The 12,297-nt window shown below is 38.4% G+C and overlaps 1 protein-coding gene across 1 annotated transcript in view; it reads left to right on the plus strand.

The window, feature by feature from the left end:
- Window positions 1–12,297, plus strand: part of MTA3 (metastasis associated 1 family member 3) — a 152,054-nt gene that overhangs the window by 76,806 nt on the left and 62,951 nt on the right. The window contains exon 7 of the mRNA XM_077811966.1: window positions 5,322–5,424. Within this exon, the coding sequence (XP_077668092.1) occupies window positions 5,322–5,424 (103 nt within the window). The remainder of the gene's footprint in view (window positions 1–5,321; window positions 5,425–12,297) is intronic.

Below are 12,297 nucleotides of genomic sequence, written 5' to 3' on the forward strand. Positions count from 1 at the left end.
GCATGTTACCTCTTTTAAAATAAGACTGGAAGTTGTATTATTAAATGAATTATTCATCAGACCATAGCAGAAAGGTGAAACTTTATTCTAGATAGTGCAGTTTAGTACCTGGGATCTTTTTCTATCTTCATTTCTAGCCAGACAACTGAGAGAGATGAAAGATATATTTATATTTTATATTATACTTTATATTTTCGGTAAAATAAATAACTAAAAACTAGGCCTGCGGACAATCAGTCCAACAAGAAATATGAGAGCAAGGTTCATGAGCTGGCAACAGACATACAGCTACCTGTTTTCCAGGGTGTTGTGTGGCAGATTAAAACGGCATTCAAGAAAGAAATTTAGGATTCGTTGAAAGCAGTATGCTTAGGGTGACCAGATAGCAAATGTAAAAAATTTGGGATGGGGGTGGGTGGTAATAGGAGTCTATATAAGAAAAACCCCCAAAATCGGGACTGTCTCTATAAAATCAGGAATCTGGTCACCCTAAGTATGCTGCTTGACACTTTTGATACCTTTGATCAGAGGGAAGTATCTGTTAACAAATTTACAATGAAATCAGAGTCTGTATTTCACTTTGACTTTTTTTTTGCCCTCACAATAATAGAATCAGAGCACTTTATCCTCACAATTCCCCTCTAAGTCAGGGAAGAATGGGGAGCTGAGGCACAGAGAAACTAAGACCCCAGTTCAGTGGAGTATTTACCTGTGTGCTGAACTTTAAGCATGTGAGTAGATTTCAGTACTTAAAGATAAGAACATGCTTAAGTATCTTGCTGAATTTAGGCATTAGGTCTCCCATTCACTCAAGGGCTTTAGATCAGGCCCTGAATTAATTTCCCATGGAGATACTCGGTTGTATCAGTCTAAGGTGAGGTCTAAAGAGTTAATGTTGAGTAACTTCATTATTTAATTTCCTTTAATTTGTCTTACTGGAATCCAGGCTTCAACTGCATTTGATCTTCATTCCTTTCTTTTTATACTCTTCTATTTGAAAGTTGGTATTATGGTTGCAGTTAGTTTTTCATCTGTTTGTCTAAAGTGACTAACAGAAAACAGATCTTAACAAAAAATAATTTGTACATGATAAAGAGAAACACTAGAAATAAGGCACTGAATCATTACTAAGGGGAAAATAATTCAGGCACCAGTCATATTTATAACCTATATTAATATAATCCAGCAAACTAGTTTTCAGGATGAGCCTGGCACAATATAGTCCTGAATGCAGAACACTTTAGTACACTGCCCTTGTGAGAATTTAGAACAAATGCCTCCTACAACATAAAGTTTAGAATTCCTTTTATGTCCAGAAATCTCCAGTTTTAGGCTACATCTACACTACCCAGCTTTTAGTGACATGGCTGTGTTGCTACAGCCGTGTCACTAAAAGTCGCAGTGTAGCTGCTGTTTGTCGGCTCTCCTGCTGACGACAAACTTCCATCCCCAACAAGCGGCATCAGCGTTGTCGGCAGGAGAGCACTCCTGCCCATAAAGAGCTGTTCACACCTGCACTTGTTGTTGACGGGTGGGGGGTGTGGTGTTTTGTTTTTTAACACCTCTGAAAGACACAAGTTTTGTCATTCAGTTGCCAGTGTAGACATAGCCTTAATAATGTATGGGTATGCCATCAAGCTTTGACCAGGTAGTCCTGTTCAACCTGTGTACCTTCCAGTTAAAACAAATTAAAAAGTCTCTAAGGTAAAAGCTGTTAACAAATATATGTATTCAATTTTATCCTTGATAGGGTCTGCCAAATTTAAAGATACACAATACAGTGTAAGGGTAGTAACCCTTAATCATATTCTACCACAGAGGAACCTGGGGTGAAGTCCTGGGCTCCACTAAAGTCAATGGGAGTTTCGCCACTGACTCGAATGGACCCAGGACTTAATCCCCAGTGTTGTATTTTTATTGGGTTATTCTGCAGTTTTCAGATTATTCAAAGTTTAAAATTAAAAGCATATACTTTAGTTACATTACGTTTATGGTATGTTGGGTGGATGCATCCACTGAGTGCATGAATCCATTCAATGACCTTTTAAAAAATTCATATCTATCTGAAAATGGCATGATTCTTCTCATAATATAAGTTCATCAAGAGTAAAACCACAGTTCATCCCTCCTCTTTCCATACTGAGTTTAAGTCTCCTGATTATTATGCAATATGTTCCAGCTACGTACAAGGGGGAATCTTCCACATTAACTCCAAATTCTCCTGGCAGCCATTTCTCAAAAACCCTGTGGTGCACTTTCATCCTCTCTGTCCTCCAGTATGTAAATTGTATAGCCTTTGCCTTGACTTTTCAGTTGTTCTTAACATCTGCAACAATACTAATCTGTGATTTCACAGGACTTGTGTGTTGCTCTAATTTGTCCATTTATTTAGGTATCCATTTTCCTTTATGGGGACTCTACTACACCGCGCTCTCACTCTGCTATGCTCTTGCAGTGCCAAAGGGCTGGTAGTACTTTAAAATCAAGTTTATCAGGATAGTTAAGTCTTTAATGGGTTCCGTTAGCTCTTTTCCAGCTTGCATGCCATTGTTGTAGGCTTAAGATGAATTGCAAAGAAAAAAAGAGGTTGCACTTATGAGCTCTGCTCTCTTATGATGCCCCAGAATGCATATTTTTCCACAGCATTTTGCACACCAGAATGTATAAAACAAAATAATTAAAGAGAACAGGATATTTGGGAAACCATGCCATATATGAAAAATATGAAAGTTGCCAGAGCCCTGTGGGTCATCTCCATGGTCTAGCAGAGGTTTTTGTTAAAGAATGGGTAATGCTGGGTCATAACGGGTGAAGCTGGTCTGGACCATTTTGAAGGTTCTACAAAGTTTTCTATTTGTTGTGTGCTGAAGGCCTCTCCTATTCCAGTTAGTTCAGTGAATGGAATTTTTATTTCTGCAGTTTTTGAAAGATTTCTGCAGCAAAGCTAACTTTGCCTGCCTTCACGTATGTTTAATTTTCATTTCCTCATTTTCTGATATAAATGTTTGGCTTAACGTACTACCTTCTTACCAGAAAATCAGGAATGGAAAGGAGTTCATATGTGCAGTTTGGCAGAGGTAACATTGCTGTTGAAAAGCTTACCCTTCTACATTTTCTGAATGTAATCGTTGTATTAGCACTTTTTTTACATTGTGTACGTTTGTACATATGTGTCCCATTTCTCATTTCCTACTTGTGACTATTACAATCACAGATGGCATGAAGCTTAGAAATATTGCGGTTACATACCTTTGCCAACATATAAAGCAGCATTTTGTAGTTACAGCTATAGAGTTTTGTTCCCTTTCATTGAAGTGAGAGGCATATGTATTGCAAAGCTGGATTTTTGGGATCTGGAATGTTTGGGATGGAAACCCAGAGTGTGACATGATTTTCACTCCATGGAGAGGCATACCACATATCAGTATATTTTATATCCTTTTCTCACTTCCATACAGTTGCATTTTCCAGGATGTGGTGGTCAGTTAAACACAGTGAAAGATATTTTTAAAAATGTTAACAGTTTTTGTAATGATAATACATAAGTAATCTAAGAGTATATGTTTCCCACTATATATCTGTCACAAATAGAAAAGCTTGAATGTATAGACAAGTGTGTAACCCATTCGTAAGTTTATAGACAAAAAATCCCACCAGAGTGTCAGAAATCCACAATATGTCTGTCAGTGCTGGATTTTACATTTAAATGTGAATTAGCTCTCTTAAAATGTGTAAAATCACGTGAGGAAGACCACTCTCTATTGACTCTTTATCAGAGGAGGCCCATTTACCTTTTTTGTTCTCAGTACATGAAATACATCGTGCTTGTGAAATGTGCTCCTGATATATTATTTGCATCCTACTGTCTGAATATAACTGGTGTATTTGGTAAGATTAATACCATGCTACCGTTCTCAATTTCTTCGAGAACGGGCATATTTTAGAAAAGCATGTCCTGCATAATATGCTTTTTGGAAGGGCAGTAGAAGTATGTTTACCCATTGCTTTTCTACTTTGCTGTACAAATAACACATTGAGCTTGTCCTTGCACCCATTGTGAAAAATGTCTGAAAGTGCTGGCATTGTTTCAGCCTTATGCATCGCTGTCACATTCTGGGTTGCAATCCAGACCAGTGAGGGGTTGTGATCACCTGCTTTATAACCCTGGGTGCCTGAAATGCTCTGCTGCTGTGGCTCACAGCCTAGGTGTCAACAGCCAGCAGATTAGCATGGAGTATCCTGAGTGTCTGCATGCTGTGAAGCCCTGGTTCTGCACTCTTGCCCCAGGAGCCTGCCTACAATGCAATAGCTCCACTCTAGTCACGATCACCCAGTTATCGTATGCAGGGGTGACCCTAACATACTTTCAGTCCTGAGTTTCTCCAGATCCGTCAGCCCTGAAGTGTCCAGGTCTCTTGTGGAACAATCAGAGAAATAATAATGTTTGTTTGCTCCTCTAAAGAGACAAAATACACAGCTTATCACTTTAACATAAATGCAGTACTGGCATGGCTTAGATTTAAAGTAAAACAAGTTTATTAACAAAAGAAGATCAAGTGAAAGGGATAGAGTTAGAAATGATTACAAGCAAATAAAAATGAAAAATGCTTTCTAGAAGAGACTAAAACTTAACAAAACTACAGTCTTGATACAAGAGAAGATTCTTTTCACAGTAGCCATATTAAAATAATGCTTGTAGCTGTGCTTGACTCAAATGAGTTTAATTGGGAAATTAATATGACTTTTTTGTGTGCCATCAACTTATTTATTAAATTGCAAGAACTATAACTGGTTAACAGAGAATAAGAGTCATTGTTTTAAGAGTATGGACAAAGTAGTGGTTGTGAGGAAAAAGTGGGGCCAGAAATAATTTAATAATAAAGATTTACCAAAATCATGTCAATGGGCTGAGAGTAGTTAGCTTTGTTCTGCAGTATTTTCTATTTTGAGGCATATTCAAAAGAGAAAAATAACATAATAGCATTTAATTGCTGAAGTTGTTTGAGAGGTAACATTAATTTTTGCTGTGGTTGGGGAACAATTTAAAAAAATACAATGGACGGTGGAACCATGGTTCCAACTCTTATCAAGTTTTATTAAACTTCTTTGTTTCTATACTTTTGTGTTGATACTTTTTCTAAGCAAGTTAAAATGCTAATTTTAGGCTGGAAGTGATATTGCAATATTAAATTTTAAATGGTTAACTGCTGATTTAATTCTTTTTATATTTAAAGTACAGTATATTATTTAAGCATGGTATAAGAAGTGCACAAAGAGCAACCTTGTAAATACGTGTTTTATCCCATTTACCTTTTTGACAGGAGAATTAGATGACAGAGAACAGGCAAAGCTGGAAGTAAAAGTATGGGATCCAGATAGCCCCCTTACTGATCGTCAGATTGACCAGTTTTTAGTTGTAGCACGGTAAGCTTGAAATCCTCTAATCCCAGAAAAATACTTTTTTCCTTCTATAAATCCTGTAGACCATTGACTGCTTATTCCCCTATCTGTTGTTCCACAACGTGTTTAACATTCTATGTTTATCTTGCGGTTAGGTAAGAGAAAATCATTAGAATGGAACATGATGCATGTCTATTTTAAAGTAAATTATATAGGAAGGGAATATATTTCTGAATTTCTTCCAGACTTCATACTTTCTCAGATCTTGCCAGAGTTTGATGGAGAGCATTAGCCCCTTCTTAAAATTTTAATGCTCATATTCTCTTCCAACTCCACTTTCCCCTCAGAATAAATTAAGCAGGATTTCAGCACTACCTTTTTTCAGTCTGGTACTACAGTATTTGAAATTGCTGAATGTAACAAAGACTAAGATTACAATTCAAGCAAATATAAACAAATGGAATGACTGAAGAACTTGAAACATTTGCATATAAATCAACTGTCACACACAGTGCAATTATTTTAAGTGAATAGCAGAAGATTTTGAAGCATACCACAGTAATTCAGTACTGTGTCCTAGGCTTCATTAGGGAAAAATTCTGGATGGGTAAGATTATAAACTAGCATACTGTTTAGGATATGCCTACACTGCAGCTAGGAGCGTGCCTCTCAGCCTGGGTAGACCGAAATGTGCTAGCTGTACTTGAATTACGGTGCTAAAAATAGCACTGTGAATGTTACGGCATGGGCAGCAGCACAGGATAGCCGCCAGAGTACAAACCCACCTGAAATCCTGGGTTCATACTGTGGTGGCCAGCCTAAGTCGCCACATCCACCCTGCTACTTTTAGCATGTTAGTTCAAGTAGAGCTAGCACGTTTTTTTTCTGCCTGGTCTGGGCAGCTTCCTCCCAGCTGCAATGTAGACATATCCTTGGAGGCCTGTGACAGAGCCCCGTTGAAGTTCAGATATGCCTTTTTTCAAACATTTTTAGATGGATTTCTAAAACTTCTACTCTTTCAGAAACAGTAAAAAGAAAAGGAGTACTTGTGGCACCTTAGAGACTAACCAATTTATTTGAGCATGCTCAAATAAATTGGTTAGTCTCTAAGGTGCCACAAGTACTCCTTTTCTTTTTGCGAATACAGACTAACACGGCTGTTACTCTGAAACCTGTCATCATTCAGAAACAGTGACATTTTTCCATTGAAAGAGTAAAACCATTACTCTCATAATGTCTCTTTTTCCCTGTCCTATAATAAATGCTTACAGTAAACCTTATTGCTCCACCTACCACAAACTAAGGAAGTAGAGAACTAACTGTCAATGCTAGTGTAAAGGCACCAGCCTGCCGCCTTCCCTCTCAGTAATTTTGCTTCTCTATTCTGAAAGCAGAGTGCAGCCCTACATCTTTTTAGTCTAAGAAGTTTAACTTCTCTTCTTCCCAGCTTTTGTTCGTTCTTGTCTTCTTTCTGGACAACATGTGTCTGGAGAAGGAAAATCAGAGGGAGAGGAAGGCAGAGAGGAGCTCTGCTTTTAATTCCACAGCCTGTGTCATGTAGGGAAATGGGCTTGTGGGTCACACCTTCCTCTGAGCTCAGATGCTAGTTCATCTAGGATCAGTCCTCCTCTGATCAGTAAGTGTGTACTGTTCCTGTGACATATCGCTCCACCCTGTATTGCTTCTTGCTTGCACAGCAGCATATTGCTCTTGCCAGCAAGTAGATCCACTAGCAAGCTGGAGAGATGGAAGTTTGAATCTGAATCCCTTCAGAAGAGCATGCTGCCTTATCTATGCTGAGCAGACCCCTTTCAGGAAGCTGAAGAGATGTAAGGCGGAGTCTGAGCAACTTCAGAAGGGCATGCTACTGTACTTCCCTGCACCTCATGCACTTCTTGGGAGATTACAGAGGGGCTGGGTCAGAACTTGACCCCATTCACTTAGTAGTTAAGTCCCTGTGTGGAAGGTTTCCTTTGTGGTGGGGGTGTCTTTTGGGGATGCCAGTTTTTCTCATCTATTTAAAGTCTTTTAGGGTGCCCATCACTGGTATTTGAGTGCCTTTTGACATTTAGAAAGTTTATGCTGCCTTCCACCCAACCAGTCAGGCTGTTTCGCAGCTAGCAAGGGTTCCCTCCAAGGTCCCTCCACCAATCTAGCCACAGGTTGCAAAGTCAGAGCTCTACTGCACTAAGTCATTATGGGATAGTTCCTTTGTAAATCTCTGAAGACCCAGTTCTCCTCATGTCCAAGCCTGCAACACTGGGGTGACTTTGGATACTCCATTCTGTGTCACTTTTCTTATAGGTGGGACACTTTGAGTTCCAGTGGCTTCAGGTACATCAGAGCTGTAAGAGCCACTTTTAAGTGGCCTGGTGGTATACTTTGGTGGACTGGTTTAACTGAAAGATCTTCTAAGTCTGTAGAGACTTAACCAAGCTACAGTCATTGGGAATCTGCTATCTCCATTGGTCTCCCAATGAGAAATGGATTCCCCCTGACTATTAGGGAAGTCTTCTCTGCTTTTGCATTTAGACATTTGATCTTTGTCTGATCCGAAAAGATTTTCTTCTGATTTACTTTAGAAGATCATCTTTCCAGTCAAAAGAGACTAGATGTGGGACTGCCAATTAATAGCAGTGAGTCACCTTGAGTATTTTCCCTACAGGAGACAATTCCTTTCTCACTGAAAATTTCCTCTGTTATCAGAGCTCCTCTCAGGGGAGCACATTAGTTCCCTAGACAGATACCTTTCTCTATCTTATATTGCACATAGTAATAGGCAGTAGAAGATTTCCCCTTGCTTTACCAGAAGCTGGAGTCAGTTTCAATTACATTACATTTTCAGATGCTGGAGCTTTTAATCTCCCCTGTTTCTCTAATAGGCTAGCCCAGAGGTTCTCAATTTGGGGGTCATGGATACCTTGCACTTCCCATACTTGTAAATGGGACAGAGATCCTGATTAAGTCCTAGCAAAATGGGAGTGGGGATTCCAGTATGGACAAAGGTTGAGAACCACAGGGCTGACTTACATGATCAGATCTATTCACTTTCACTGTATGGTAGTTCAGTTTAGATTTCATCCTTTGTGTATCTACATTTTTTTGTATACATTTGCTTTTTTGGTACATTCCACTTTCGTGAATATATTTTGGGGTGCAGTAAAACTGTAAGTCACCAAGGACCCCCAGGACTTATGACTCTTTCTCCCTTCATCCAGCAAGGATTGGTTAATTTTCAAGAGGGCCATTCTCCCAGCCGTGTGATCGGTCCAGCCGTTTGTAGTCTCCCCTTGCTCATCTCCAACTAAAAGGGGGTTTTGAAGATTAGTTAAGATACTCTTTATGCAGTATAGGTACTTTAGTGGCTCTCTGCCTCAACTCTGTTCTCCAGTTCCTGTTAAATGAAAATTTCATACTTACCATTGCTTAGTTCTGTTTCCCATAAGGAAAATTCACCTCATCTGTATGTTTTCTTATTGTTTGTTACATCCATTTAAAAGTTAGAATGGGGAAAGAGTGGAAAATTACGTACAAGTATTCTATTTATTTTAGTCCTCTTCTTTCCTTCTGTATCCTTTCCACCTACCTTCTGCATTTTGTTCTTAGACACTTCTACCTCAGACAAGAAACAATACTAAACAAGAGAAAATGGAATTTTTCTCCTTCTAAATGGAGATATAATGCCAACTGTATGGATTTGTCTTATGATGAGAGATTAAGTATTGCTTCATCAACTAAAAATGTTCCATTTATCTTTAAAAAGAAATCCATATATTCAATAAAATATAATTAAGTAAAATATTTAAAATGCGCTGTTAAGTAGCGGCGGTAATTGCTACTATTGAATATCGCCAGAACTCTATTCTGGTAGGAAGAAAAGGAGTACTTGTGGCACCTTAGAGACTAACCAGTTTATTTGAGCATGAGCTTTCGTGAGCTACAGCTCACTTCATCAGATATCTGATGAAGTGAGCTGTAGCTCACGAAAGCTCATGCTCAAATAAACTGGTTAGTCTCTAAGGTGCCACAAGTACTCCTTTTCTTTTTGCGAATACAGACTAACACGGCTGTTACTCTGAAACCTGTTATTCTGGTAGGGTAATTAAAATATACTTACTTCTTTAGGGTATGTGGGTTTTCTACTGAATATAGTCAATAGGAATATATGTGATTTCCAATGCTGTTTAGAAAATTGCCTGTTCAGTACACTTAATATTGGGATACTTTGGGATTCTATTCATATAGGGAAAATCAAAGGAATTGAAGAGGAAATTAAACTAATGGCAGAGATGCGGGGTAAAATCGTATAACTGTGGTGGGTTCTCTAGGGGGGAAGGTCATGAGGACCAATCCAGTGTCCCCAAAACAAGAAGATGTTTGTGGTAAGGGTGAGTACGAGTACCTAGTGACAGCCACATGGTTTGGAAATAAGAGAAATGGGTTTACTGCAAGTTCCACCCACTGTACCTGGCATTAACACTGGTCTGTCTTTGTACATTTTATACTGCTGGATGTCATCTTGGCTAAAAAATGACTAATTTGCATATGTAGGCTGAATTTACACTCTTTGTACAGCTCCCCTGCAGAATTTAACCCATTGCCTAAATGTAATTCCTTCCTTCTTGATTGTAAAGTCTGTTGCAGAGATTCTTTCCTCCTTTTCATTGAAATTAGAGAAGAGGGTGGGGCCATAATAGTGTCTTAAGTGATGTCTTATGAATTTAAGCCATTTCCATTTTTCAGATTTTTTCCCCTCTTTAAATGAAAGTGATTCAGATTTACCATATGACCCCTATCCATTTTCTTGGCAAAACTGCTGAGGCTGCAAAGTGATATGTATCAGATATTCCATATAATACCTTGCTTTTCTTTGTTCCAAAGCCTCCAGCCCATTCCTCTTCCCAGAGAAGAATAACAGTGAACAGCTTTCCTTCTGTTCAGCAGTCATTCCCCTAGCACTCTCTAAACTTTTGGAGGTTGAAAAAAGTGTCAGGAAGTAGGAGTAATGTACCTACAGTTAGTTGCTTTAGAAATGACAAGAAAAATTAATCTTCTGGAACAGCAACGTTTTATTATCAATCTACTCTGCATGTCACATTCTGCTCTATCCAGTAGTTGAAAATCTCTGGGGTATTTTTGCAGCTTTAATTATCATTGTGCTGGTAGCATATGTCTGCATTAAAAGAAGTATTCTAAGGCTTAAATAGATTGAAACTCCCTGGAATTAAGGAAAGGAGCTTGTATCTTAACTGGCTGCTTATAGACTGGTTGTATAGGCAAAGATATAAGATGCTGTTTTATAGGTTCATTTGTGACTCTTGGGAAGTGGGGCATTGACACAAAAACAAGGCAAACAAAAGAATAACTGCTTTCTTAATGATTAGGCACTGTCTAAGAAGCTAAGGTGGGTTGAACCCCGTAACTATGCTTAGATCCTTTGGCCTGAAGGGGCTGGGCCTGGGGTCTGCTTCATATATGTATAAATGTATTTTGAGAACTACTGTGAGCTCTCAGACAACCTTGTATAGGCCTGAAAGGTGACATGTTTTAAATGAGCTTGGCAGAATTCAGTTTTTATTTTTGTATAATTGCAACAGATAAATCAATGTTCCTTTTTAAGCTTTTTTAAAATCCATTTAAATTTTCACAGTTATGCAAAAGTATGAGCTTTAAGCATTTTCCCCCCCAATTTTTACCAATGTAAATTTTCACAATTCCAGGAAATTATGCGGGGGCCAGACAATAATTAAATAAGGACAACAGATCTTGAAATTCAAAGAGTTAAAGCTTTATAGCTGTTAAAACACAAATTGTCAACATCACATGTCAAAATATACAAAATAAATATCCTTAAATCAAACTGTAATACGTTCTCAGGCAGCATTTTTCTTACTTTGCCTATCTGTAAATCCTGATTATCGATGGAAATATTTTGTCATCTGTTTGTGCGTGTGTTCAGTGAAATCAGCATTTACCAATACAAATATATGATCCCTCCACGCCTAGTTTTAACTAAACCTGTCAAGATGGTTGTAGAAGAGTGTAGTTAATCTTTACCTCTAACCGCTGAAAGAGAGGAAGGGGAAGGATTGAGCTTTCTGAAAAATATAAACTCAGAACAGAGCAGGCCTTGAACTCCATCTCACCTGGTCTGATGAGACTAAAATTCCTGATGCAGAAAAGGGACCAACAATTACACTGATCTGAGATCCAGAACTTGCTATATAAAATTCTGGGCCCATGCCAAAACACTAGTGCTGACTGAGGAGCTAGTGACTATTTTAAGACTTTGATACCTTGCAAACCACCTGGGTTAAAAGTGATTGTTGTATACTCATAATGAATCCAATTTTCCAGTGGTGAATGACATTATTTTCTAATGTTAGTAACACATGAACTATTGTGCCTTAAAATTACATCATTCTGTTATCACCTTGCATTTTTTTAACCTCATTCTCCTCAAATCTGACCTAGTTTTTATTGACCACCAGCTTTTGAGAACTAGTAAAGCCAGGACCAGTGTTAGCTAGTGCTGAACACAAACTGAAAACTTGGAGACCCAAGAGTTAATCTATGATTCTTGGTAGCTTCTAAATATTGTGCTGTAGTAGAAGTAGCTGGAGGGAGGGAAAGAAAACTGTATTTGGAGTAACTAATTTAATTGTGACCCTGGGCAATTGTAAACATTTGATTTTTTTTTTTCTCCATTTACCTTTATTTTTTCCTATCATCCACTATTTTTTCCTCTTGGCTGAATTGTATAGAGGCGTCTCTCGAACATGAGACGAGCTATTCATGACATCATCAGCCCCATAAGACTCACGTGGCTGCTCAGCTTTTGTGGTGTGAGGAACCCAAACCATACTAACATTTTTTTTTTTAAAAAGCAGGGCTATC

The sequence above is a fragment of the Eretmochelys imbricata genome, chromosome 3, assembly GCF_965152235.1.
Source record: "Eretmochelys imbricata isolate rEreImb1 chromosome 3, rEreImb1.hap1, whole genome shotgun sequence".
In the NCBI taxonomy this organism is placed as follows: domain Eukaryota; kingdom Metazoa; phylum Chordata; order Testudines; family Cheloniidae; genus Eretmochelys; species Eretmochelys imbricata.